Here is a 23,220-nt window from a genome sequence, read left to right on the forward strand (position 1 = left end):
GAAGGTTTGTGCCGAGATCAGATGGAGCAGTGGTGGACGAAGAGGCTAGGCATAGAGTGCGGACTGTGAAGTGGAGGAGTGCTAAATCGACTGACAATGTTCTGGGAGAGTGTAGTTAAGGTATTGTGTGTGGTAATAGTCAAAGAGGTGGGGGGAGTGCAAAATGTAAAAGAGAAATATAGAGAGGGATGAGTGTCAGGGAGATCTAGAGAGGAGTGAGGGTGAGTGGAAATGACAGAGAAAGGGTTTGGTAGGAGAGTGGCGAGTGCAAGATGGTAGTGGAAGAAGTGGTGAGGGCACAGTGAAGCAAGCGGAAGCTAGGTGGGAGATATGGACAGAGAGACTGAACAACCGGGGTGAGGAACAAAGTGTCCAGAGGGATATGAAAACGGAAACATTGAAAGCCAAGAGAGCTATATTGCAAAGTCCCATAAGGAGGAAGGTATGCAACTCCCTCCAGAGATAGACAAGAGAAGAGGGGGTTAAAGAACCAGTGAAAAGCCTGCAAAAGGGCTGAGGTGTCCCGGGGAACACGAGAACTGATACTAATACTGAAGACCAATAGAATCCTAAAAGGTCATTGTGTAACACCCACGTTACCCCGGAGTCTGGAGGCTGAAATGAGCGAGTTGGGCATTAAGATATGGTTATATTGGAGGGGGATAGACTGAGTATCCCCACTGGATCCAAGCATTGAAACCTTTGCTTAACTGAGCAATCTTTTTTGACCACTTGAAACTTTTTATGAACTGAGTATCTTTGTAACTAGAGAAACTGAGACAGACTTGGATTTTGAACTTTCTGATTCTTTCTTTTGTTTGAAAGCTGCTGTGGTAACCCAGGCCAGAAGCCGTGTCCTAGAAAGGACACTTCATTCTGAAGATTGTCTGCAGGAGAGGCGGTCAGCTAAGAGGAATTGACAACTTCCAGTATGTAAAACACTTTCTCTAATTTGTGTTTCCTTTTCATCTAGCGGTATGGTCAGTTAGTTGGAAAGGTTAGGACGGAGGACTGATTTTTTGTTAGTTCACATTCCAAGGAGCACCTTAGTTAGGAAGGGAATTCCCGTTAGCAGTAGGGCAAGGGTAGACAATTGAGCATCTCTCCCGCGACGCCTTCTGGTGTCCACCACTCTGCTACTTGAATCGCTTACTATGTGCTTTTACTACATCATGGATGTACTGAGTTCCCTCTACTTCTTTGTGACCTGATTAGTTAATCTACACAGTAAGAAGCTGGTACCTCCTCTATGGTTTATAGTCATAATACTGAAGTTCTAAATCTCGAAAAAAAAAAATCTCGAAAAAAAGGCCAACAAAAAAAAATATCCAATTTATTTTTATGACGTTTTTTTTCGAAATGGGGGGGTTCTCCCCCCAACCCCCCTTTTTTCTATTTTTTTTTTATTATAACCCTTTTTTTTACTTACCTGACCCAAAAAATACATATATAAAAAAAAAAACAAAATTCGATATTTTTTTTTTCGGCCTTTTTTTTCGAGATTTTTGTTATTCGAGATTTTTTTTTCGGCCTTTTGACTGACCACCCTCCTCTATACACTACTGAACATAACTGTATATTGTATCATGTCCTGATTGCTTGTATATACACTCCCTATGACTACCTCGCACACTGGCACTTTGTTACCTCGCCATGTGTACTAGATCACCTAACCTATATTGTTTTATATCTGTATATATTGCTACACTTTTGATCTCCCTGTATTATCGCTGTATACCATGTACCTCTGTACCCTGTAACTAAGCTGAACATATTCTTATCTCTTACGCCCTGATGCCCCAGGGTCTGGTGCGCGTTATAAATAATAAACTAAACACAGACCTTTCCGGGCCACCCAGACCAACAGGGCACGCACATTGTGGATACTGTAAGTGCTACCCAGAGACTAAGGGAACGCGCGTGGTAGATATTGATAATGAGAGAAAATGGGTACAGACGTGGCTGCCGAATTGTAACACTGCGATGGTAGGCTATGCTATATGGTGCCCATGCCATAAATTATACATAGGCAAGACCGAACGCAAGATTAAAGTGAGGATAAGTGAACACAAAAGGTGCATTAGGAACTATGTACTTAATGTCCCACAGGTGGGCCTCTTCACAGCGATGGACCATCGATATGAAACTGAATTGGACTGTACTGATAAAATCTCTCCAAGCAGTAATGTGTCCCTAGATTAAAAAAAGATTATATGAACAAGGACAACGTCTCATCTTTCTTACCAATAGTGTTGAAACCGGGGCTCAACGATAACATAGATTGGCAGAGAGTATGACCCATTTGTGGACTTGTAAAGAATACACATTCTACTAGGGCAGTAGTAGAATGTTGGTCATACTGTGGAACAGAGGCGTTGCTAGAGGGGGGGCGGTAAGGGGGCTATAGCCCCTGGTCTTTTGGTTGCAGCCCCGGATAGAATCTCAGGAGCTACAACCAAAAGGCTAGCTAGCCCCCAGTCCTGACAGTTCCGACATTAGCGTAGACCCTGGCCTTTTCCAGACCTAGCAACACCCCCAGCTGTGAAGGACAGGATCTGCTTTATTGCCATGTGAACTACTGACTAGCATAGCACACATCCAGTTCTCATTTCCCAGCATGTGCATGACACATAAAACACAGTGTGGGTTTGTATACCACATGATGTTGGCACTAGCTATTGGGTTAATAAATTATGTGGTAATCTAATTTCGGGTATGACCAATTTATATCCATCCATCCAACAAAAGACGGGAGAGTCTATTTCATCACGCATCTCGAGTTACATATGTTTATAAATGGCTGACTGCTGATACAATTTGTTATAGCAACGGTCGCATAACGCTTGCCGTCACTATGATGGCCATGCAGCGTTCATGGACATAACTAAGGCAGCATAGACGTTGTATATGAGCAAGTCGAGTACCAGTAAAAGAAAGTTTGGTCAGAGACAATCCGCGTACAACCGCCAAGCGCACCGCGGCACCCGAACAGGTTGTTCGAGTATTCGGCCACTCCACAAGTTCTCTGAATGGGCTTAACGGTTTAGCAGCGGTAATCACGGAGATACCTGTTGCTCCCCCAACCTTCATTCAACCACAGACAAGTTGTTTAGAAACGCCATACAAGAGTTACCGCGCTGCTAATGCTTCATTAACTAAGGCGTTCAGTTGTGCCCACAAGGCGCATTACCTTGCAAGGAAGCCTTACACTAAACAATGCAGGTGAGCACTTCTTAATAACTGCACTGGCATACCAACATGCTTACAGGATTCGTTACATGAAGAGTTATATTAACCTCCAAAAGGATACCATTTTCAACACAATATTTCTCACTCCTGCATGCGCTTTTCCCTGAATAAGGTGAAACAGTACCTCGCCTCAAAAAAGCAAGAGCTGTAGTATCTGTCCTACCAACTTTAAGAAAGGTGCATACACTCCTGTCTCGCCCATGTAATTGGTGTTTCAATTCTCAATGAAAGTTAGAGAATGACTTAAGTATTGTGTGCCTAACAATTTACATCTTTTACCGTTATATATCAATATCCGTTATGGGATACTGGATTAAGGTCACACTTATGTTTTGTTTGCTGGGTCAACCTATTGGATAGGTACTTAACACACCGTAAAGTATTCATCTGCAGTACCGGTGGTAAGCACTTTTTTGAATTCTTAATTTTGAAATATGTTGTCAGAATTCTAGCATGCACAGTATCAATTAAGGCTGTTTTACATTCTGTTACAGGTGGTCACAGATGTTCCATAGACAGGCCAAGCTTATCCCAACAATAAGACAATCTAATGCATCAGGATGCTACAATTGTTTGTGTAATAATTATATGTTGAGTGTGTAGCAAATAAAATTCCATTTGCAACAATCCCCTAAGGAAGTTCTACAAACAACAGAATATCATTGTGTGGAACGAAACATCAGGCATACACCAGCGACAATGTAATAGCTGAGCAATTTACCATAAGTGATTGTGTTATGGTACATTTTGATAGCGTTCCAAATTGAAGATTTAAACTATGGTTTAGTAACACTTAACTGGCGGGTTACAATTTGCATTTTGGAGATTGGTTAGCACCAAGCGCTTATGGAAGTGCTGCGACTATCATTTTCTGTGAATAAGAATAGATGGTCATTTTTGACTCTAGGATGATTAATATGAGTGGAGTACTAATTACTGCACTGGGGAGCACGTCACTTTATGAGTTATTTAACGCTGTGGTTTTAAGCCCAAACATTTTTGATAAATAAAGTATATATATTTTTTTTACAAGTTTCCTCTCTGGCTTCACACATTCTTAACGTACATTAATGTTCTCAATAATCTATCCAACGAGTTATGCATAGCATCAAAAGCTAACATATAGTCACTTTTTCCTTACTATTGCGTCTACAACTGTACATGGTTGGGTCTATATATACTGTTGTGTATATCCTATCAGGGGCGACCCACCCCATTCCATTAACTTGGGGTCTCTGCGTTTAATGTATAGGGCAGGTGAGGCCTTTTCTTTTTATTTAAATAAATAGGTTAAGAACATGTCCTCCGGTCCGAGTCATGCGCACATATGCATTTATGCTACAGTTACCGATGTTAAGTTGAATTTCTACGTGCACATACATTTGGTGTTCTTACATTATGGGGTTGGTCAGTCCAGCAGTGCTAATGTGCTCTTGGCATTATTTTCGACAACACATGGTTACTGGTCGAACCAGTTACCACTAGAACCGCAATGTTTACTGCCTTCCGTTCTTCAGGCGTCATTTGCCTCCTTCTTTCATTTACTCATTTTCTGAACAGCAACATCTTTTCCTTAACCATCATTCCTTGCAGGTATCCATTGTCTTTCTTCATTTGCCTCCTTCTTTGGCGTTTCACATACATGCCAATTATGTGCAATAGGCAATTACCTGAATCACAGAAGGGCTGATCTCCTGGCATTGGCACGGTGTGGCCATTATGTTGCCTGCAAGGGGAGCAAGGTTATCTTGGCTGCATGTCATGTGTCAACCATACTGCTGCCAACATTTCGGGGCAATAGGTATTGTTCTGTTCTAGTGGCCAAATATATAGCCACCCAGGGTTATTGTACCCCTTGTGAGGGGTCAGTAATGCGAGGTGGACAGCTGCTTGTAGTTTTCTCAAAGTAGGACATATTATGAAAGTAAATGTTTTCAAATAAAGCCTTGCTTGCCCTATTCTATCAGGGAATTCCCTACCAAGTCTAAAGGCTAAGGGAACAATCTCTAGCATGGGCAAACTGGCCCTCGCTCTAAACAACAAACATACAAAGAAGATAAGGCAACACAAGATAATAAATAATATTTGGATGGCCTTCACCTCCTGGGTAAGATCCTTCACCCAGGTTTTAAAGTCAGCTTCAAAATGTTCATAGAAAAAGAAAAGCCTTGAAACAGTTTTCGTCAGTTCCAAGTCAAAACACATGTTCATTCAACAACAATCCACTGGTAACAATTCTCTGATTTTGCTCGATACCCTTCCAATTTCAGCAACGAAAAGAACACCAATGGTAACCATGGTTATCTTCTCTTCAAGGTTATCTGCCACAGTTCAAAATAATAGGCGATATTTACTTTTAGAACTTCATCTACAACTTTACAATTGATTAGGACTCCTGCAGTACATTTGTTATATTTGTCAGGATGCTTCTTTTGGGGTTGCTGTTTCCCTTTTAACAACCACCAATCTACTGTTGTTACTATGTGAACAGTCACCTTTGTCCCACAGTATGCCACTACTTCAAACCAGCCAATGTGACATCCACTGACAACTTTGTATACTACCACAGTTAAAGTCACTGCTTTGTATTTCTGAATTATCAACTTCGACCTTCTCAGTTAGGCAAGACACTTGTTAAATTGTCAGTTTTGAGTTGTACATATTACTCAGGAGCCAAGGGGAAGCCTCTTTGCCTCTTCCGTTTGACTGCCACAAGAATAACCTGTCTCTGTCCACAAGTCTTACTTCCTTTCAGCTTCAGCAGCTTTTAGCATTACAGGTTAACTTCTGACTATTCTTTACAAGCACCCAAATCCCCTTCCCCAGCTTTACTCACACCTTTTCTGCCAAAGTAATTACACAGAAGCCGTAGCGCCACTCTTTCAGCTTCAGGTAACATTGCCGCACTTCTATTTGAGGCCACTGGACTGTGGGCAATTTCACAGATTGGGTTTAAACAAGACTGGTTTCATTATGAACAGGGATCCCCTCTTGGCTTGGGTAATGCGTATTCTTCTCTTCAGTATTGTGATTTCTTGGAATAATAAAGACTGTCAATTCTGGATGAAATACACGGTTCCATCTTCAAAGTGAAAACATAATTGGGCTCACAAAACCACTCTTTAAGGTAGATTTTATAACTTAAAGTGATGAACATAATTGTACTCCTGTGTACTATCAAGGAGGCAACTTTGGACTTCCTCCGGGAAACATAATTGGTCACACACGACCTTCCTTTCATGCAGTTTCACTTGTTATTACTTGCAACTCTTGTACAATGTCAATGTTATATTTTCGGAATGGATTCAACAAGTGTTCCTTCTTCACAATCAAGGACACGCGACCCCTCCGGTAATTCAAAAAGAGTTCAACAATGGATGCAATGGCTTTCTACTTCTCAAAGTAACAACACAGCTTTTGAAATAAGTACGAGTATTACAATCCAATTGTTAACAAACAGTTTAAAGATACTGAACAACTTTTAATCGCTTTAAGCCATTCTCTAATCCCTGGTCGCGAGGAGGTGGGGATTGGGGAGAATATGGTATGCTGTCCTACTGCTCCATACCCCACACCCCACCCCTTTACTCAGATACTGGGTTGCTTTGAGTTTCTCTGGCAGTGGCTCTCATGGAGGTCGCGAGTAAGGCACTATCGCATTATCAACGTGAGCAAAAACCTCAGAATATTTCTGTGAATTGTAGTCAGACAGGAATGTATTTACAATGTGAATCTCTAAAAACTGCAATATTGGGATAAACTAGCACCGGATGGGACGCTCACACCATAGGTGAACAAGCTTTAGTTCCATTCATCGTGTTGTGGGCTTTATTTTGGGTTAAAGTAACCACACAACTCAAAAAATGACTTGCATATCTTTTTGCAATCAGAAAATGGTAAAATAGTGGTTTTGAGTTTTTTCTGTCTCCGCTTCCCTCCTGTGAGAAATTGAGTCTTTGCGCGTTTTATGTAGGGAAAGGATATATGCTGCCTGTCGACCTAGATTGTTCATAATTGTAGGGTTCCTTTGGGTACTAAAGACCTTTCCTTCATGTGCATTTTCCAAGGTGTCTTTTGTGCTTCTTGAGAAAAGGTAAGTATGTAAGAGAGAGTAGGTTTGAGTCAACAATGATTTTCCAATTTGCAAGACGACGAGGTGGCCGAGTGGTTAAGGCTATGGACTGCTATCCATTGTGCTCTGCACACGTGGGTTTGAATCCCAGCCTCGCCAGGTGCAGCTTTTTATTTATTCTTTTTATGGGCATCAAAATAAACTGACTTCTTCCCGTTTTTTGGGGCAGATTCGTAATCGACTCTGTAAACCCATAATAATTTGCTTGTCAGACAGATCCCAGTATTCTGCTAGCCTCCCTGCTAGTCAATGCCCACTCCAATGATATGCTTGTCATGGGAAGAAACCCTTTACTCCTCCTGCAGTTTGATCAAGATTGTTGCTTGCCACTGTTAACAAGAGTGATTATTAAATGGCGTTAACTATCGATTTTGGGGGCAGACATGGACGTTACCAGTCCTCAAGCTGAAGCCAGGTAGGCCAAAGTAGCCAGGGCCTAATACCATTGACGTCCATGGCCACCCCTCCAGGAGGTAGTTAAGTATATTAGCAACCAGGCTTCTTTCGTCCCCGTGTGCCATTCGTTTTTTTATATTATTTTTTATTTTTATTAAGGGAAACCAGGCAGCTGGGAGGCCCTCTGGGTGAGTCTCGAGCTGGGGAGGCAGCGTAGGGGGTCAATGCGCTGGATGCATGCAGAGATCAGTATGTGACGGTGCAGGCGTGAATCCTGGTATGGCAGCTCAAGAGGTCAGTGTGACGGCTGCAAAGTTCAGTATGTGACAGTGCAAGCTCGAATCTTGGTATGGCAGCTCAGGAAGTCAATGGGCTGGCAGAGATCAGCGTGCGACTTGCACCATAAGTCCTGCAGGGAGTCACCGCCTATATGCATGGCATCTCGTGGGGTTCATGTACCTGCTGTGGAAATATCGAGTCTCCTGGATGCTCGAATCCTGATATGAAAGCTGATGAAGTTAGTGTGCCTGCTGCAGAGAACCACGTGCGTGTGCAGGTTCGGGTACTGCAGCACGAGCTCAGGGGATTACAGCGCCTACCGCATAGATCCTGGGGGGTGGCTGCGTTCGGGGTCTTGGGATGGCACCTCAAGTTGTTATCGTGTCTTCTGTAAAGATTTGGGAGGGACTTGTTTTTTTAATTCTGTTGTGAAAGCTTCGAGGTTTGATAACTTGCTAAGGGAGGCCAGGTTATTGCACTGGCATACGAGCTCAGCTGATTAATGCACCTGCTGCGTGGGTCAGAGTGACACATTCTTCAGCATCAGCTGCACAGACCTTTGTTGTCTGGACAGTTTACGTATGCCAGATTACCCATAAGAACAAAAAAAGCTACGAGCCGAAAATGGCCACCTGCGAAGCCGAAAAAAAAAAAAAGAGACCCTCTCATTTTCTATCTGCCACGGGTGACCCAGAGTAGGGGCGGAGTCTCTGAAGCAGCAAGAGAAAAGGGAAGACATCGGAGGATGGTAACTGAGCGTTGGGCAAGGTGAGGTGGGCTAGGGGGAAAGGCAGTCTGGGGCACTGGTAAGGAAAATGGTGGATCCAAAAGAGAGTTAGAGTTTGACACTGTTTACTGGTGCGCTTCGCGTACCCCGATTGGCCAGGGCTCTCCGTTCTAATATAAGTTAACAGCACTCATTTCAAAAACCTTAGAATGAAAGGCCTAGCTGGCCATTCTAGGATTCAAACCTATACACTTTACGTGTCCCAGGGATTTCTGCAGAGGTCGCATTGCATCAACCAATGTCATCAGTTGTACCATCAATTCTACCAAATTGTTTTCATAGTTTTAATTCAAAAGCAAAGGACGTTGATTTTTGGTTATTGGTAATTGCCACTTTTTTTAAGCAGGGGCAGCTGGTGCAAAAGGGGGTTTGATGCAGACTATCAGTGCTTCCCCCAATCAGTCAATGCTAGTGCATTTGAGGGTAACACCTCAATTCGAAGAATAGGATAGAAGATACATCATCCTTAACACTAGTGTGTGTCTATGGCTGGTCTGACAGTGACATATGCACCAAACACATACCAGTGCTACCATCTAAGGCCATTGTGAAAGGCCAAACCTGAATTTTGTCACCCTGCACAACAATAGAAGGAAGGGAGGATCTGCCGGTTGGCATGTGATGAACGTATCGTGCATAGGATGGCACCAAATGCATGTGACTGGAGAGTCACATTATATGGCAGGCTTTGCCGACATAGGCCGGGTCCCACTCCCTGCTAGTACTAAATAAACGGTTTTATGGGCGAATGTGATAGTGATGACTCCAAATGCATTTCTGCTACAAAGCCACTGTGCAAATGCATTCCCGCTACAAAGCCACTGTGTGTTTCACTCCGAATGCATTCCAGCCACTGTGTGTTTCAGTCCGAATGCATTACCGCTACAAAGCCACTGTGTGTTTCATTCCGAATGCATTCCCGCTACAAAGTCACTGTGTGTTAACAAGGAAATTACATCTTTGAAAAAACTGACCTGTTCTTAAACTATTGCACTTAGTATTTAGAAATGTCCTGGCCTGAGGCACTTGTCTCCTGGGTCCCCCCAATTTCCCTCCTCCTGGTCTCGGAAACCTTAGTCACTGAATTCTATTACACCAACCTAGGCATAACTTCCCTTTAGCCAAACCTTTTAAAATCAATACCTATGCATCTTTCAGCTTAACAAGATCACATGTTATGGCCTATATGTACACCCTAAGGGCACTGAAAGAGTTAATCATAAAGGACAATCATTGTGAATGAAGAACATACAGTGCTAAGAGGGGGGAAACTTTCTTCTCAGACACTATGCTACTTGGGATGTTAAGTCCTGAAAGGAATGTGGCCCGATGGGTTATGTCGCGGATTAGAACGTGGTATGGGGTTCACAATTAAGAGAATTCCATCAAGCCAGAGGGGGCTTACTTAGAAGCTGTGGTCTTCATCCCATTGGGAATGTCCAGTTGAAATCCAACCACAGCACCATATGTATTGTGAGTCGACAGCTATTTCTGGTCATCCAGAAAAATGACGATCTCGCGCCTGACTTTTTTTGGCTGTTCCGTTCCCCTCCTCCCCGGAGCAAAGGTTTTGTTAGTGTTCAGCACTGCTTTGCATTGTTAAAGGCTCACAAGCTTAACGCCACCTGCTTTTCATAGTAATGCATTGCAAAAAGGTGCTCGTTAAAAGAATTTAAAATATTATACATTAATAACACTGGAATGAAAACTACCTTGAAAAACCTAGGAAGTGAAATCATGTTGGAAGATAGAGAGAGTAGACACCTTATCAGTGTCTTATCATTCACTTGTAAATGCAGAGCCCGGTTGAATCCAGTGCTCTCCCTGGGAGAGCCACTGGAGGGTGATCCTCCTGAGATCTGACCACCTGCCAGCCGCTCCTTCATGATCCTCCTGGATTTAATATCTGATCCTTCCACTGAAGCCAAAGATCGAAAAGACTCTTGATATTGTATATATCAAAAATGCATGTGGAGGTCAACTTGTACAATAGAGTTCTTTCTCCATCTCAACTCATTCCTTTTGTACCAGAGACAGAGTAACTTACCGCTGATCAAAACTACTAGCCACTCAGTGAAGTTACCACTGATCAAAACTACTAGCTGCACAGTGAAGTAACTCATCTAACATGCCCACTTCGGCAAAAACTGACCCACCCTAAAAGGTTGGGCCTGCACTATGGAAATCCAGGTGCTGCCTGAAACCCTGGTGAGTTGGGACGGGAGAACTGTAATTTTGGCCTGTGCGAGAAGAGTTTTAGAGCTTTTGGGAGACAACAGTGATTCTGGCCACTGCCCCGACTGTCTGACAAACAACTTCTTTCCCTGTCCAAGACGGGCCCTACCCTTTACGGGCAAAATACCCAGCACTCCACTGAGCTCACCCCCTAGCGCTTCCCACTTTATACACCTAGAACTTACCCTCACCCCTTCTCTCTCTCTGCACTTGCACGTTGTGAATGTTCACAGGCCTAGTAGGTCCGCCTCTATCTTTTAGTGTTATATTTAATTTTACTCCCATGTTCCCTCCCTGTTGCCCTGTGGGCGTTTTGAAACACAATTTACTTGTTGTATAAGCGCCTAACAAGCAAACAATAAATAAATAAATAAATAAATAATACATGAGCATGCTAGAGTGAGTATTGATTCATCTCTCAACCTGCCAACCAGCATGCCAAGGAAGACAAAATGGGGGAGTGCGGCACTCAGATTTCAAGAAGCCCTTTCTCTGAACCAAAGGTTCTTGCCTCCATTAACCCTTAGCAGGAAGCTCATGGGGATTAAGTGGAGTGTCCTCCTGACTGCCCCCTTTCTCTCATCTGACAACTCACATATTCTTTTTTTGCACATGGGATGCTAAGTATCTCTTTGAGAGAGAGAATGAGAAAGGGAGAGAGAAAGAGAAAGGGATAGTGAGAGAGATAGAAAGAAAGAGAGAAAGGAAAAGTGAGGATGAGAGAAAGAAAGTCAGAGAGAAAGGAGAGAGAAAGAGTTCATGCGAGAGAGAGATAGAGAGAGAGAGGGATTGACAGATCAAATTGCGAGCTAGAGATATGGTACCTATCTAGGTTGCAGGTTGCTTTGTCTTGTAAGGCCCAATCCCACCTTTCCCTGACTAACCGTCTCTCCTCTAATATCTCCTACCACATTACACTACACACACAAACCCTACACATACGGCCACAACAGGCCTAGCCATGAGCACATCAACACTAACCGAGCCTTGACTACACTCTCCTCCTTAGTTCTGTCGCACTCTCCCACAGCAGCGGTTAATCAGACCCAAAGCCCTATAGTCTATCTGATCTTGGGCTCATCCTTATGGATTACATACTCCCAGGTTGCTCTGCCAACCCCATAGAAAGCAGATTGGCACACAGGAACCAGGTACCTTTGACTGCACCCATCAACACCACAGGTTTCGCATACAGAGAGGTTTCATGGAGTTGTGTAATTCACACGCCTGTGCATATTAGTGATAGTATTCAGATTATGTCACTTCATAAATAAATATGTTGTGCTGTGCGCATCTAACAACATTGTGCTTCATATGTCCTTGGTTCAAAAAGGAACTTTGAAGACCTGAAGCAGTGAAGCACATGTGCCAGAGCTGATTTTTGATTACTTGCAGCAGCCGAACCTCACACAGGAAAGCAGACACCTGCACAGCATAATAAGTGAGTAAAGTTGATTAACAGAATGGCATATATGTTGCAATCCTCTTTTGTCCGATCCTGTGTGTACAGATGTTTTTGCTTGTAAGTATTACTGTTTTTATTTCCCTCGCTGCCCACACCACCTTATCATGGGAACTGTTTGTGTTCGCTTTATTCAAACCTTACCATCAAACTTTTCACTCAAGTGCCTGTCAGTGTTTTTTGAAAGCAGCTGCAAACCCGCCCTACCATCAGCCACTCGATTTATGAGCACTATGCACGTCCTTCACTGAAGTTCTGTTAAAAACATGCATTGGCAAAGCAAACAATTTCAGCTTGTTTATCAATATCAGGCATTCACCAAGCAGTGCTATTATATGTCCATAATGCCCATGTACTTTCACCACCTTGCAGCTGCTAGGATTCCAGTTAAGACCACTATGACAGTGCCTAGCAAATTTCCCCATACCTACACAAAAGCCAAAACTGTTGGCATTGGCAATGCCCAATTAAGAATGCCTTTCATCTGTGTGCCCTGCTGCCCTTCCCTCTCAACATGGGAATAGGATGAAATGGGTTGGGGATGCATGTTGCCCGGGAACCTTGTTTTGTTCTAGAAACTAGGTTTATAGAGGTAAGTAATTTATTTTTCTAGTGATGTATTTCCCCATGAATTCATTTCCTGTGGTCACCCTACACACATTACATTGGTCCCACTCCCACACTTTATTTGGAGAACTTAGCTCCACAAGTCCTTGGAATGGCCCTGCGTGGAGAGTGAGACACATAAAATATTTCTGGCAAGCCACTCGCACACATAACTCGCAAGCCACACGCAAGCCACACACACACACACACACACTTTATGTCCCTAAAAGAAATTGATCAACCCCTCAGTGTTTATTGGCAAGTGGATGTTTTTATTGCATTTCTATATCAACTTTCACTATGGCATTCAGTGTGCCTTTTTACTTCCCTCCCTCCCCCCACCTCACCCATCTACCCTGGGCATCAACATATCTGTGAGAAAATCACAGGAGTGGGCATCTTGGATAGGTACGCTGTACTGAACACAACAAATACTTTATTATAAATGGTAACATTGCATTGACAATTCCATGTCTGGCCGAATTGCTATAGCTGTTATAGTCTCCTTTCTTTCTCTTTCCGAATGTAGTCTTTTTTTTTCCAGAATGGACATTCGTAAATTCTTTGTAACAAAACAGTTCAGCGAAGCAGAGAACATGCCTGTTTTGCAGTCCACAGACCAACAGGTAGGATCAGAAGTTGAATGTACTGATGCAGCTCCAATTGAATGCATTGCAATGACTTCACATGACGCTATCCCAGCCACGCCCACAAATGAATATGACAAAAGGATCTATGGAGCAGAAGAAATCCTTGGGGCAACAACTGGCAATGCGGAAGATGACCAGGACAACTGTGAAATCTTTGTTGAGCAAAAATCAACCAGCCTTTCAGATAGCGATGACGAGGGAGCTCTTCTAAGTGCAATGGTTCCAAATCACCCATCTGTGAAATGTATACCAGTTCAAACCATTGTAGTGCAGTTCCAAAATCAGAAGAAGCGCGTATTGCATTTTCAGGAAAGCTGGTTCAAAGATTTTCCATGGTTGCACTACAGTACCAAACTGGAAGGAGTTCTTTGCTTCCCCTGTGCAAAGTCTGCTGCATTGAAACTGGTTGATCTCTCAAAGAACGCTGAGCAAGCGTTTGTTACTATTGGTTTCAACAATTGGAAAAAGGCTATAGAAAAGTTCAACAAGCATCAGATTAGTTCTGCTCATGCATACTCTGTAAAGCAATTGGCACACCATAAAGCAAGTAAACCAATTGATTCACAACTTTGGCAACAAGTAAAAAAACAACAAGATTCTTGGTTGTGCCTTAACAAGATAATTCACACAATTGCTCTTCTTGGAAAACAAGGTCTTGCCCTGCGAGGGCATGATGACAAAGATGGGAATTTTAGGCAAGTTATCGATGCACGAGCAGATGATGTGCCTTGTCTCAAACAATGGATCACATCAAGCAGAGCTGAATACTTGAGCCCAGACATCCAAAATGAAGTTCTGCAGTTATTGTCTCATGCAATTTTGCGTATAATCCGTAATAGTATTGGCGACAATCCCTTTGCTGTTATAGTTGATGGCACACAAGATATATCAGGTCAAGAACAAGAATGTTTTTGTATCCGATATGTTGACCAAGATCTTAGTCCACATTAAGATTTTATTGGACTGTACCAAGCAGAGGATACCAGCGGAGCATCAATTGCGAACATTGTAAAGGATGTTTTATGTCGTCAGGGTCTGTCTTTGTCAATGCTTAGAGCACAAACTTATGATGGTGCAGCAAATATGGCAGGGAAGTACCATGGAGCACAAGCAATAATACGGCAACAACAACCACTTGCATTGTATGTCCATTGTGGAGCTCACTGTACAAACTTAGTCATTCAGGCTGCAGCACAACAGTGTCCCAAAATGGAAGATGCAATACTCTATGTTCAAGAGCTTGGTAATCTGTTTGGGCAATCTATGACATGCCTCACAAAATGTGCAGATATTGTCCAGCAATCAACTGAAGTTCCAGCCAAGGTTGCCAAAATCAAGCCATTGTGTCCCACGCGCTGGACGGTTCGGGTAAAAGCTGTACAAAAAGTAATGGACAATTATGTGGCTATTCTGGAAACATTAGAAGAAATGGCAGCTTCCAAGAATAGTGGTGATGTGCCCGCTCGTGCTCGTGGCCTATTAAAACAATTTCAAGAGGGAATAACTTTCTTAGGCCTGCAGATTGTTATCCAAGGCATGCAGCTCCTTGAGTGCTTGAATATTGCCATGCAAGGAAACCAACAAACTTTATCCGGATTACTTGCAGCTGTGAATCACACAAACAGTGCCATCCTAAAGCTTCGCAGCAAACAATCGTTTGACAGTCTACTTATGTACAATAACAATATGGTGACAAAATATGAACTGAAGGAGATAGAACTGCCCAGACGACGCCACATTCCAAAACGTATTGATGAAGGATTAGCTGAAAATGTTCATCCAAGAACCATAAAGGACTACTACAGACCACAGTATTTTGAACTTTTAGACACCGTTTCTGTTCAACTTAAGCAGCGTTTTGACCAGGAAGGCATCCAAATGTATGAACATATTGAACAGCTGCTTCTAACAGGCAGAAGCGCAGAAAATATTGTTAAGTATCCAGAAATTGAATATCCCCTCCTCTCGGCACAATTAACATTATCAAGCGTCCATAAATATTCTTCCATCTCAGAATTGGTAGAGATCTTTCGACGGATGCCTCCCACTGAAAGAGCTTTCTTTGCACAGGTGGAGAAGCTACTGCAGATCCTCCTCACTGTTCCAGTATCTTCCTGTGAGGCTGAGAGGAGCTTTAGTGCTTTACGGCGACTGAAAACCTGGCTGCGCACAACAATGACTTAGAAAAGACTCAATCATGTGTGTGTGTGTGCAATATACACAAAGATATAATGCATCTGGTGGACATACAAACAATTGCAAAACAATTTATCATGCGTACCGAACGCCGGAAAAAAAATTTGGTTTTTTGGACAAATGCTCATGATTATCACTCACTACAAAATAATTGACAGATCATTTTACTCTGTGGTTTGTGTCTGCAGCAAAGCCCCCGTTAAGAGGCTTGTACAGTTTGTGAGATTTGTGGAAAAGCCAGGAATGGTGGGTGGACACCCAATCTTTTTGGGACGAGCTATGCACAGGCCATAAAAGCCTTTTGACCTGGGAAGTGGTAACATTTTTACGTGAGCTGAGCTTTCTGAAGTGAGATGCCAAATAAAAGGATTTTGTACTGTGGCTTAACCGCTTTACTTTTTCTTAATTTTCTTCTGTTTTCTTTTCTCTTGTTTTGTACAGTGATGATATATGTGATTCAATACGTACTGCTATTTTAATTTTGCGAAAAGTAGAGTTAGTTGACTAAAAAACAATAAATAAATAAATAAATAAATAAAAGAAGGCCCAAGGTGTCCCCTGTCCCCCCCAGATTTTATGGGTCTCCTACGCCCCTGCCGCAGTTGATAGGACTAGTGGACAGGTCCTAGTGTTTTTCCTTTAGAAACCAGCATCTATAGGAAGGATTCCCTTGTGCCACACGACAGGGGTGATGGATGGTGACAAGGTGGTCAATCCCCATACCACCCCCAGGATTACCATCCTCTGGCTTGAGAAGGCACTCTGCTCCCTTGGTCACCCCCTCGGAGTCAGACAGGGAATTGTGTTCATAAAACACGCACATATGTAAGTGCTTGAAATCTTTAACCATATTGAAGATGGGCAAAGGGTGTTTCCTCAGACAGATCACTACTGCACACCCAATGATTCGGGAGGAAGGGAATTCAATTTAGGAGCACTCTGGGGACAAGTTCATAAGATAAACTGAATACATATGGTATTCGGTTAAATAGGTTATCTAAAATGCATAGTTTGGCCAATTGTATTCAAACGTTTGTAGGAGTGGCAATAACCACTCGAAAGCTAAATCGGAACAGTGAGGTTCCCTCAACAGGATGTAGAGTTGGTATTACACCTGCTATGCAAGGTGAGCGTTAAAGTTAAGGGACACTGCGCAATCCTAACAAAGGGTGAGAGATTTCATCCACTGTAGCTTTAAGAATCTGGTATTGGGACACTCAACCCAACCTAAAGTTAAACTAATAAGAAAAAAAGAAACAAGAAACCTTTGCGCTGTGGATTAATTAAAGAAAAAAGGACAAAGGTTAATCCCTGTGTCAATTGTTGGTGTTTTTGGACAAATGCAGATTATGATTTAGTAATTATTTTGATTTAGGTGCTAGGATAACTGTATTTTACAATTTGTCACTTTGTTTTGTTTCTTGGTTTGTAAAACTAATACAGATTACACATTGTCTGTCAATCAGGTCTTCTATAAATGTACACTATTATGAGTTTGCCTATTAACCAGATTGACACAGGGATTAACCTTTGTCCTTTTTTCTTTAATTAATCCACAGCGCAAAGGTGTCTGGTCCATTTTTTGCTCATTGGTATTACAACTGCACAGCTGCTTTTTGGTTACAGTGCACCTATGTGAGCATGTTACGGAGAGCAACATCAGTATCAAGGTAGAGAGCGGGGGCCTTGATTCTTCTGTTCATTTCTTCTTTTGCTTTTCAGTAAGAAGAGCAAAACCTTGGGAAGGAATCCCTAAAATTAAATGAAGGTCAGTTTACAACAGAAGACATATAAGGTATCTAAGTCTAGAGAATAAAAGCCATCCATCTGAAAGTAGAGATGCAGTCCAGCCTTTCCCTGGGGGCAAAGAAGGGTACTCTTACAGACCAATACATGGGACGCTTTTTACATGTGACTCACTAAAAGGAAGGTCGTAGTATCAAGTCCTCTGACTCAATTTTGATCACTTGTGTTTAGGATCTACTGCCTCTCACTGTATAGAAGCACGGTCTGGACCATTTCATGCATTTAATGCATCTTACCAAGAAGATGTCAGCATAGCCGGCTAAAGACTCCACGCCTTCCTGGATACGGGCTCCACCAGAATCATTTAGCCCAATCACAGGAGCTCCCACCAGGACAGCTTGATCCATGACCTAAAAACAATACAAAAACAATGCTGAAAATGTTTCACTGAATCATTTTAAATGCAGGCATTCCTAGATTTATTCTTCCACTATTCTATGTGTATGTTTCACAGCCCCTAGCACTCAATAGGTTTTCAACACTGCTTAAATTAAAGCAATAATAGGTGTAAGATTGCAAAACTGCCTGGTTTTATATGCAATTTTGTCCCAAAGTAAAGGAATACAAAAGCTGCTACAAATTGTTGGTCCGCCTACGCGAACGCACTTTGGTATGACTGAAGAAAAACATGATTCCTGGCTCAAACAAATCTTAATGTCTTTGTACCTTACATATCTTCTGTGCATGGGCGCCAGATAAACTTCCTCCAAAAACTGTAAAGTCCTAAAAAAAGAAGAAAAGAAAATCACCAAACAAGCGAAACCCCAAAACTTGCATGCAGTGCTGCTTGGGTGTGTAATTTCTCGCTCGTGACCCAATGGGCTAATCCTAACCAGTGAGTTGATATCCAGTGGGGGTGAGAAAAGTAACACAGCAGCTCCAGACAGCAGTGACAAGTAACATATAACCCCATCATTAATGTAAAAAAATAATCACTTTGTTTTTCTTAACATAGGTCTCCAGTCATGGAGCCAAGCACTCAGACAACCGTTCAAGTGACAGAAAATTAGACATCCATAGATAACACAATATTAATTGTATCAAAATTAAACTTGTTCCAGTACCTGGCTAAAAATGTAAACCAATCTCCCGTTAATGCGCCCCTGACCTGTGATGACACTGTCCCCAGGATACTGTGGAAAACAAAGGGAATCAGTTAGATGAATAAGAGGCAGCACATTAAATATCAGATGCAAATCCTATGCTTGTGTTTTTGGCAAGTAGGCTCATCTTGCTAAGTAAAGGAAAGGCAACATAATTAGAGGGATGGTACTTGATCTAGCCAGCCACAGAGTTCCCATCCACCACTGCACATACTTTGTTCCTCAAACACAAGTGATCATGTAAAGATGGAAACAGTAATGTCAAACCCCATGGAAACAGTCATGTCAAACCCTCTCATTGGTGCAAAAATGTTTCCTATATTAAAGTACAGGTTTGTTTTCACAAGGAAAACAAAAATAAAGCACTAGTGATAATAGGCCATGCAAGGTTTTTTGGGGCCAGTTTTCCTACTGTTTTTTGCGTGTAAAGACAGGATTTCCCAGCCTACGACCAGCCAAATATTAACTTAGACGCATGAAGGGGCACAGATATTTCAGGTTTTAAAACAGCAGTTTTGGGGGCCTCAATTAATCTATATTAGAGGTTTGCTTCACTTCTCTAGGACACTAAACTATTCTGCTCCACCACCAGCTTTTCGGCGAGGGGACGGGTGAAGCGAGGTATTTTCCTAAATTCCCTTGCGTCAGTGAACTTTATTTTTTTCTAACTTCTCTACTCTCAGCGACAGAATTGTTGCTCCTGCCACCTGTGTCCCTCTTCCTTATCCAATCAAGTTCAACAATAGCAACCTCAATATCAATATGTGACTAGCTGCAACTCCTCATTGCCTCCACTCAATTGCCAGAGATGTTCCATCCGAAGAAAACGTCTTCCTCCTTTAGCCTTTGTGATTGCAGCCTGCACTGCTTCCTTTTGGAGAAGCAGAACATTGATAGTTCCTGGTAAACCCCAACCCTCATCACCCTTATAGATGATGATTATCCAACTGTTTATTTTTGCTAAGATCTGTGCTTTATCACTGCAGTGACTGTAGAGGGCCTCTTTACTACTTGCATGCCTATATTGGCTAATACATAGATCATTGCCACTCTGCACAATCTCCTTTAAACCCAATGTTCACCACATACTTTTGGGAATTCACCTCTTTCTCATAGGCCCCCAAGAATCAGAAATGCAGCAACACTCTGTTCTCTATATCATCCAGCTTTCTTGTAATCTCTCTCCTTTGCAGCTCTGATAAACATCCAGGGTTTCAGTGGAACGGGATGGTGTCCAGTCATTTGGTCGACTGAAAACTGGTCGAATGACATTTGGTCGACGCAATTTGGTCGAAAACCAAATGGGCAAATTCTTTTTTTATTTATATATTTATTTTTCGGGTTTTCGGTTTTAAAAAAAGGGGTTTTTAGAGAAAAAAAGGGGGTTGGGGGACCCTCCCAAAAAAATAAAAAAAAGGGGTGAAAATAAAAAAAAAATTCGACCATTTGGTTTTCGACCAAATTGGTTCGACCATTTGTCTGGTCGGCCAATTTTTTTCGACCAAATGTCTGTCAACCGAACAGGATGCCTCACCTCCAAACACATCTAAAATGGCTAATTTTAGGTTTTTCACCACAGTAGTTGCTCTTTTTATTCTCAAACTTTACCTCAAGCAACTCATCCCAGAAATCATCCTTTTAAGGGGTTGCCATGTCTTTTGTAGTGGTCAGCAGCAATATTTCATCCACTCCTGATGCTCTTAAATCAGATCATCACTTACTTTTAACTAATTCAGCATAGACTATATCCAGCGTTTAAATCCAATCCTGCAGCTAGATTAGTCTCTATACGCCATCAGAGTTTCAGAAAAGGGACTCAATCCCCACAGCAGTCTTTTTTGTTAGCTATTCTTCACTGCCTATCTGTCCAATACAGGGAGATAGGTCTACAACATCAAATGAGCAGAGCCAGCAGAAAACATCAAATTCCACCTGGGGCGGCAGACTTCACAATAGACCCACAGGTAACTTTCTTACTTTCAACACAGCCACTTGTATATTCCCACATTAACTTTATGTTGATGCACCCTTGCAAAACCACTAAATGACAAAGACCTTAGCATGGCCGATCCCCAGCCAGCACCTTTTACGGCTTGCGTGGCAAGGCTCACTGGCCTAGTTGCCACTTTAGTTTAGTTCCCAGGATTCAGTTTTGCCTCACAGCCCTCCAATTTGGGCCTTCCTCATTTCTTAAAGTGCTGCAAACTATCCCACCTTTAACTAGCCACAATGGTCAGGCTCCACCAATGTAGGCAATCAGACTTCCACACCAATGTTGCCCAGTACATCAGACTGGATATCTCTGGAACCATAGAGCCACCAAACATCTGGTGCAGCTTTTCAGAAAGTTCTGAGTGTGTGATACATCCTGCTCTTTATGGCTCCACCTCCAAAACCTTGCATCCCCAGGGACCAAAAGTACTCCTTGGACAGTTAAACCAAGCCTCAGTTGAGCAGATGACCAGAGGGTCCCACTGCTACATTGAAATCAGGGGCCACTTTTGCTACTCTAAAGCTGTAACCAACATAGAAAGGTAGCTGCGCACTTCTCCAAAAGATGCCTAAAACAAACTGTTTAATATTTTATGGTAAATAAGAGGCACAGAAATGACTGAAATTTCTGTTTAGCATGGTCACAGTTTTTAAGCAGGCCATCTCATAATAGGTTTTCCTTTTCACGCACCAGGTGTGTTGGAGAAGAGCACTGTACTGATCTAATAGCGACAATCCCTGAGGTGGCCCAAAGCCAATGGTTAGCATGACACCAACAGCTACCAGTAGCTATGGCTAACTGGTGATGCAAGCTTTCCTGTGAGAAAAACTCTGCATTTGGGAATGTGCAAAAAAAAATAAAAAAAAAAAAAAGGAGGTTTCAAACACATGCGGAAAACATGTATTTAATGTTACAAATATAAAGAATGTATAGTTTGAGTCTCATGTGGAAGTTACAATTGCAACACTTGATGTGCCAGCTCCTGGTTTCCTCAGAAGATAGCTCCTACTTACTAGTGGCTATTAGCTCCTGCTCACCAAACCTTTATTTTGATCCCGGTGCTGTAATACGCTCATTTACTTCAAAAATGCATTGTTTCATATTCTTTGTAATTTTGCAAAAAAAGCAATACACACACCTTTACCATAAATACAGCGAATACCATGACCCCCAACCGTGTCGGACAGAGTGGATTTATCCAGTTTGTAAGTGAGCTGTCCATGTATAAAGCCGCCACTTTCTAAATCTGAGTGAGTGAGACCATTTCTTAGGGACAATTCATATGGTACTTACCACCCCATGCACATGCGACTAACTAAGCATGTTTATGTATTTGTCATTAATGGGAGAGCCCTTCAGCTTGGTCAATGGGACGGTGCCCACTCAAGGGATTCTCAAATCAAATGTTGGCCCTCTGTGCCACACCAGAGGCGAAAAACACATTTGCAGATCATTCTGGCACCATGCACACATACAGTCCAGCCTGGGCAGGCAAATCTCTCCTGAACAGGAGTGACCAACAGCAAACCCAGACACTTGCTTCTGCTCTGCTCAGCATCCGTTAGGAAGGTCTAAAGACACTGGATGGCTCTAGGTACAAAGAGCACTGTGTCTGGCAAAGATCAATACTCCACTCCTGTGGTAATTAATGCTGCCATAATCTGAACTTTACATTGAAAAGATTAAAATAGGATGAACATTACATAGGACTACAGTAGGAAACATTTCAACAAAATAGAAGGGTAAAACACGGGGTTGTGCAATGCTTATATATGTCACTGTATGACTGTTGTATAGATTTCACTTTACATACTGTGAAAGCATCATGCAGCAAGACACAGACAGATTCAAAGTCACAAATAAAATGGTTTATTAACTCAAATGTCAGGATGGTTGAAGGCCTATCCTGCCCTATGCTAAAGTGGGATTTCTCTCCCTGAATAAAACGAATGATGGTGTGAGTCACAAAGTTCAACTTAAAAGTCGGTCTGTATCCAAAACCTATCCTTGCACTCACAACTAACGATAAACAATGTGTATGGATAGCAACAATAAAAGAAATGGTGATCAAACAAAGTTCAGAGCTATTTCCAGCTCGTAGCTTCCTTTTCAGCTCGTCTTCCCCAAGTTCAAGTAAGTTCCACAAACCCTTGGGTTTCTCTTCCTCAAGTTCAAGGTAATACAGTTCCACAAATACTCGAGGTTCCCTTACCCAAAACTTCAACGTATACTTGGTTTCAGTCTTTTAATGTTCAACACAACTCCAGGTCAACTTGACACTCCTTCTCGATTACATTAACAGTTGACTTAAAGTGCCCCTTCTTGG

The 23,220-nt window shown here is 42.3% G+C and overlaps 1 protein-coding gene across 2 annotated transcripts in view; it reads right to left on the reverse strand.

Moving 5' to 3' along the window:
* Positions 1 to 23,220, reverse strand: part of PCCB (propionyl-CoA carboxylase subunit beta) — a 1,121,578-nt gene that overhangs the window by 897,870 nt on the left and 200,488 nt on the right. For both annotated transcript variants that reach the window (XM_069618020.1, XM_069618019.1), the window contains exons 3-5: positions 18,863 to 18,931; positions 18,465 to 18,521; positions 18,035 to 18,148 (exon numbers count right to left, since the gene is read on the reverse strand). In XM_069618020.1, coding sequence (XP_069474121.1) covers positions 18,035 to 18,148; positions 18,465 to 18,521; positions 18,863 to 18,931 — 240 coding nt within the window. The remainder of the gene's footprint in view (positions 1 to 18,034; positions 18,149 to 18,464; positions 18,522 to 18,862; positions 18,932 to 23,220) is intronic.

The sequence above is a fragment of the Ambystoma mexicanum genome, chromosome 10 (genome assembly GCF_040938575.1).
Source record: "Ambystoma mexicanum isolate Mex_15411 chromosome 10, UKY_AmexF1_1, whole genome shotgun sequence".
NCBI lineage: Eukaryota > Metazoa > Chordata > Amphibia > Caudata > Ambystomatidae > Ambystoma > Ambystoma mexicanum.